Raw genomic sequence first — 6963 nt, 5'->3', positions numbered from 1 at the left:
CTCACCGCCTCCGCCCGGTGGTTCTGCGCGGAGTTCTGCACTTACAGCGGGCAACACAGGGGGTCACTGGATCTCAGGGACGGGGCTAGACGGTCGACTTGTCGTGGAGGAGTCCAACCGCGTTCAGTCCCACTTACCAGCTGTCTTCAGGAAGAGGTTAAGACTGGGGCAGTGTCAGGGCGTCGTCTTAGGAAACGCCCTTAAAGGTGAAACTCGTTTCTCGGAGGAATTCCTCGTCCCACCCTGCGCCTGCAGCCAGAGCCGGGGGTCGAGATCCCACCCCGCCGAGACTGAAGATCGCACTTCTCCGGCCCCGGCAAGTTTACTCGCCTCTGCTCCCCTAGGCGGCGCTGCGCTCCTCCGCACCCGGCTGCATCCTCTTTCCCAGACGGCTGCAAAGCCTCCAGTTTAGCAAACAGAGCTCCCAGCCGGCCAGCGCCGGGTAATTCCCGTATTCCAGAGGCCGAACGTGGGCCGGCGATCGCTGCACTTCTAGTTCGCGTCGGCCCACAGAACTTGCTCCTCACGGTGACTTATGGTCTCCGGGAGTCCGGAGCATGGTCCCAGGTCACCGCTGGTGGAGCGTGGACGCCAAAGGGGAGAATGATGGGTTGGATGGTGGCGGTTCTATGTTTGTGGGTCTCCTGCGGCGGTGCCGCCAAACAGTTGGAGTACTCAGTATTGGAGGAGACCCAGCGGGGCGTGGCGATAGGCAATGTCGCCGCGGACTTGAAGCTACCGGCGTCCGCTCTGTCCTTAAGGAACTTTCGCATCCTCTCCCACTACCACGAGCCCTACTTTGGAGTGGACCTGGGCAGCGGTAACGTGGTGGTCGGAGAGCCGGCGGACCGCGAGCGGCTGTGCGGGACCAAAGCTTCCTGCGTCTTGACCTGTGAACTAATGTTTGAGGACCCTCTGGAGCTGCACAAGATGCGTGTTCACGTCCTGGATACCAATGACAACTCACCTCATTTTCCTGCCGGCGATGTGCAGTTGCACATTCCGGAGTTCCTGACACCCGGAGCCCGCTTTACTCTCCCTAATGCCCAAGATGCCGATGAGGGAAGCAACGGGATGCTAAGCTACAGCCTAAGCCCCAATCAGCACTTTCGCCTGGACATGGGGTCGCGGGTCGACGGCAGCGAATACCCGGAGTTGGTGTTGGAGAAAGCTCTGGATCGCGAGCAGCTTGCCACCCATCTGCTGGTCCTCACAGCTCAGGATGGTGGGTTACCTATGCGCTCCGCAGACGCACAAGTCACCATCATCGTGGTGGACACTAACGACAACGCACCTGTATTTGAACGCTCTGTATACCGTACCAAGGTTCCAGAGACTGCACCAAATGGGACGGTGTTGTTCCAAGTTCGGGCCTCGGATCCAGATGAAGGCTCTAATGGTGAAGTCTGGTATTCCTTAAGCAAGAGCACTCAAGCAGAGCTGCGACATATCTTTCACGTACATCCTAAAAGTGGGGAGGTTCAGGTAGCTGCTTCACTAGGTGCACCAGAAACGCTGTTGGAGGCATACATTGAGGCAAGGGACGAAGGTGCCTTCGGTTTAGTGAGCACTGCCAAACTGCTGGTGGAGGTGACTGATGTGAATGATCATGCCCCAGAGGTGGACTTCATGACTATCTCCAATTCAGTACCTGAGGATGCTGCCCCTGGCACAGTGATTGCTCTCCTTAGTGTAAAGGACGAGGACCTTGGTCCCAATGGTAGAGTCATTTGTAGCATGTCTAGCAGAGGCCCATTTCAGCTGAAGGCTTCCTTTGACAACTACTACAGCCTCCTGACCGATGGACCTCTCGACCACGAACAGATAAGTGAATACCAGGTCCTGATCACTGCCTCAGATGGTGGCTCACCCCCACTCAGCACCCAAAGGACCCTTACTGTGTCAATTGCTGATGTAAATGACAATACACCAAGATTTCCTCAATCACAACAAGAAATTTTTGTGGCTGAAAACAATGACCTTGGGGCCTCTTTAGGCAGTGTGTTTGCCCAGGACCCAGACCAGGGGAAGAATGGCCTTGTCTTTTATGAACTGTTGGATACTCTTAATTCTGAAGGGATGCCAGCCTCTAGCTTGGTGGCAGTAGAACCATCCAGTGGGGATATCACTGCCAAAACTTCCTTTGACTTTGAGAAACTCAGGGGATTTCACTTCCAAGTGGAAGGCCGGGATAGCGGCATTCCTCCCAGAAGTTCAACAGTGACCGTAAACTTGTTTGTGGTAGACAGGAATGATAATGCTCCAGTCATCTTGTTTCCCTTGCCCAGAAATGGCTCTATCCCAGTAGAAGCTGTGCCCCGTACTGCCAGAATAGGACACTTGATCACAAAAGTGGTAGCAGAGGATGCAGACAGTGGTTCCAATGCCTGGCTCTCCTACCATATCTCTCAGGCTTCTGACTCTAGCCTTTTCAGAATTTCAGCCAATATGGGAGAGCTCCGAACTGCACGCTTAGTTCTTTCCACTGATGCAGTTAAGCAGAGGGTGGTGGTAGTGGTTCAGGACCATGGAGACCCCCCACTTTCCTCGTCTGTCATTCTGGGTGTACTATTGAGCAATTCTATGCCTCCAGTCCTTCCAGAATTTGAAGATGTCTGGGAACCAAGAGGGCAACTTTCTACCCGGAACTTGTACTTAGTAATTGCCCTGGCGTGCGTTTCCTTTCTGTTTCTGGGGTGCTTACTTTTCTTCATGTGTATCAAGTTGAGCCAGAGCCCAGGTTATTGCTCTCAGAGCTGCTGTCACTCTTCAGAGGATCTGAGGTATGGAAGGAAGATGGCTTCTAATCATTATATGACATCAGCCACAGTAGATGTCACTACAGTAGAGAGACTAACTCAGACATATCTCTATCGGGCCTCTCTGGGACTTGGTTCTAATCATAACAGTTTGCTGTTGTGTGGGGAACATAATGCTGCTGACCTGAGAAATCTGGCCACTGGGGTAAGACTGAATTTGCCAATCTCCTGTATTCAGATTCGGAATAGGAAAGGGGATCATACAAATGTCAATGTCATGGTAAGCAAATTTTATGGAATTTGATTCTTCTGACTGGGAGATGGCTGCTAGCTATATTCTGAAATGTTTTTTAGATGAATCTTTGATAACATTTCATCAATTAAATGGAACACTTTTTAGCATATCCTGTGCCAAGAATTCTGGGAATATAAAAGTGTTTAGAAGATTATCATAAGCCTCAAGGAGATTATGGTTTGGTTTTGAGAAACAAGGGCAAAACATTAAAAGCTATTAAAATAATAAAAGTAATATAAAGGCCTAAATCAACAACAACAAAAAATGAAGCACCAGAGCATTTCTTGAGAAACATATGTGTAAGACACTCTGGTACCTATAATGAAGAATTAAAAATATTTAAAATCTTTGTATACTATAGCAAACTATCATGGAAGAGAAGACATTTATTTAGACCATTACAATGCATTATGAAAAGGTCACAATAACCACAAGAGATGTAAAAATGAATTGCGGTGGGTATTCCAAGAAAAGAGAGAGAAAGCATGAGAGAACAGCTGGATGGGGAGGGAAACAGAAGTGGCTTTGTGATAGAGATAGCATTTGATTTGTATCGTGAATGATATACCATTTGATAAAATGTGGCCTATTCTGTAGCTTATACTTTTCATGAATATCATTTTGCCAAAATATTCTCCATTGAGAAAGGCATTCAGAATATAGCTAATGGCTCCACAACAGTGTTTTGTCATTACACAGAAATTATAAGCATGTCTCAGAACATCTATTTGTACTCATATAAAGAAGAAAATACTATTTGGTATAGGACTTAACAACCTTTTATTTTGCATATTATTAATATATTTTACAAAGAAGAAAAATGACTAATTTTTGAGTCAGAAGCATTTGTATGTTCAAGGGTGAACTTACTATTCAAAGTCCATTCAACTTGGATTTAATTTTCTTATTATTTTAGAAGCCAAATATACTTAGCAAATAGGTAAATGCCATGTTTGAGATTAATGTGTCTAATCAAAGATAAATGATTCAAATAGTATAGTTTATTCATAGTGGCTCTTGGCATTTCAAAATTTTTTTGAATGGAGTCAGGAAAATACCTTTTTTTTCCCTAGGAATTCTACACTATTACTTTCTGACCTTTCTCATAGAAATTATGGATACAAGAGAGAGAGGTATACAGAGATAAGGAAAGGAAAAAACGAAGCATTCCTTATTTTGCTCTTTTAGGCTATAAGGGGGAAAGGGAAAGTGGGTTATGAGATATTCTCTCACAAATAATGATGCTAACTGGAAATAAAATAGATTCACATCCAGTATATTTTTGGTAAATTTAATATTATCACAAAAGAACCTAATCTGTAAGATATGTCTGTTAAATGCTTGCTGAAGGAGTTAATAAAAAAATATGCGAATTTGTGAATTGAATGATAATACTGTTCAACATCTAGGGGAAAATTTCACTTTTCTACTTTTCCTGTGTATATATAGTTAACAGTTTGATGGTCACTTTCAAATTATGTTGTTTCAGTGATTATTTTCTTCCTCAGCACATGTACTAATCAAACAAATAGCAGAGTGATTTTCTGATCCTAGAGCTAGCTCAGTGCTATATTCTGGGGCAAAGCAAAAGTCCAGTCTATAGATGTCAGTGACAAAGGAATCAATGGGGTCACATGTTGTTTCATTGTGACATTTGCAGTGAGTGCTACTTACAGAATCTCAGTTAATTTTGAGGGAGAAAATGGGTCCCCCCAACATAAACATGAAATATCAAAGCTATTAGTATATGAATACTTTTCCATCAAGAAAATTCACCATTTATTCCTTTTATTTTATTGTTTTCTGTTACAGAGTTGAGAACACTAGTAATGGCTTTGAAGTTTGGGAATCAGGAATTATTTGAGAAACACATTTTTTACTATGGGAAGGAAACATATATAAGTTATAGGAAGACCAATGGACCTGGAAGTTAGAAGGATAATTAGATACTTGAAAATATATCAAGTAACAGAAAAATCTTCACCACATTTAATATCTTCACCACATTTAAAAAGCTTTTTAGTTTTTATTGGTGCATATTAATTATATAGAGTAGAAAGGTTTTACTGAGGCACATGCACATAAGATAATTTGATTGACTTCACTCCCCATTAACTCCCTTTTCCCTCCTTATCTCCTCTCCTTCCAGATCCCCTTACTCTATCCTAATGGTCTCCCTTCTATTTTCATGAGACCCTTTTTTCTCTCTCTAGCTTCTATATGTGAGAAAAAAATGTATGACATTTGTCTTTCTGAGTTTGACTTATTTTACTTAACATGATGCTCTCCATTTCTTTCCATTTTTCTGCAAATGACACAATTTTCTTCTTCTTTTATGGCAGAATAAAACCCTGTTGTGTATTTTATTTATTCATTACACATTTTTAAACTGATATGTGTAATAAAAAGTCAGAGATAGGCTTCTCATAAGTGCAGGAATATTATGCCATCCCATTATCTAGTTCAGCAATCCTTTCTCATCATTGTTGATATTTCACTTTTTTGATAGTCCATTGGTTTGCTAATAATTTTTGGAAGTCTGGATATTTCCATATAAATAATGATTTTAAGAACATGAATAAAACAACTTATGTACAGCTGAAGTATCTGTAGTTCACACAAGCATTTATTATTTACTTCTTCCTACTCAATAGCATATTGATCCAATCTCGATTCTTTAGCAAAGAATGCTTGTTGTAGTATTCACGGAATGTCTTAATATCAACAGAATTCTAAAAATATTTATTGCTTGAATTTTATTAAACAAAGTTCCTTTGAAAATCATGAAATTTAAAGATTATGTGTACCTAAGTCATAGTCAATTTGATACATGTGTTCATACTTTGTTCAAATTTTAAGCTCATCCCTCATTTTGTTTACAGTGTACATTAATATAGTAACTATAAAATACTAAATATTGTCGGTTTAAGAAATTTTAAAACATGGTTTTTATTGTATCTCTCCTACTAATAATATTTAAAAGATATAAACAAAATCGATCCACTGATGATTGTGCAACAAATAGACAATATGAGTCTTGGGTTGGGGTTATAGCTCAGTGGCAGAGCACTTGCCTAGCACGTGTGAGACCCTGGATTCGATTCTAAGTACCACATATAAGTAAATAAAATAAAGGTCCATTGACAACTAAAAAAAAAAGAGTCTTGATGAGCAATTTAATTTTTTCAGTTTATTATCTAAGATAGTAAGTACCTCATTAGAGGTAAGGAGGTACTGTCATTTACATATTAATGTAAAATTTACTTGTCATTTAAAATTGTTTGCATTGGAAAGTTATTTTAGATAATATATATTAATATAGTCAATATATGTGAGATAGCATACAACTGGCCATGTTCAATATTCCACGTGAAAGTTATAGTTTGAACATACCAATGTCATATTAGTGTATTGTTCTTCTTGAATTAAACCAGTTCCTTTTTTTCTAGGGCCTATTGGATATAGGAGAGTTCTGCTCTGCATTATCATTTGTTAAAAATGATAGAATATTTTTGGCATTCAAGTTGTTTTTTTAAACATATATTCCACAAGTAAACTTTCCCATAGGTTAATGAAATCTTTCCTTATATCTATTTTGACTTTGAGGCTGATAATCACACTTAAAAAAAAAACTTAGGAATACTGTAAGAAAAGCTTGCACAGCATATAAAATATATGAGGTTTAAAAAGTTATTTAAATAGTATACCAGTGTTTGTTGTATAATAGAGAACTTCAAATTCATACTGAAGAATGAAAAATAGCATTATAACTTGAGTGGACAAAAGGAAAAATCTATACTTGGGAAACATGAGTGGCAAAATATTGACAACATGTCTGACAATATTAGTGACCTATTGATTTTTATTGTCTTTAATATTTGCTGTTAGAGGAAAACAGTAATATTCCAG

General features: G+C 40.5%; 1 protein-coding gene across 1 annotated transcript; it reads left to right on the top strand.

Moving 5' to 3' along the window:
- The first annotated feature begins 603 nt into the window (after positions 1-603).
- Pcdhac1 (protocadherin alpha subfamily C, 1) lies at positions 604-3063 on the top strand. Its single transcript, XM_076855962.1, has one exon. It carries the CDS (start codon positions 604-606, stop codon positions 3061-3063), a length of 2460 nt encoding a protein of 819 aa, XP_076712077.1.
- Positions 3064-6963: the final 3900 nt, after the last annotated feature.

The sequence above is a fragment of the Callospermophilus lateralis genome, chromosome 5 (genome assembly GCF_048772815.1).
Source record: "Callospermophilus lateralis isolate mCalLat2 chromosome 5, mCalLat2.hap1, whole genome shotgun sequence".
NCBI lineage: Eukaryota > Metazoa > Chordata > Mammalia > Rodentia > Sciuridae > Callospermophilus > Callospermophilus lateralis.
Note: the sequence above shows the minus strand (reverse complement) of the source record. Positions and strands in the feature narration are given on the sequence as shown.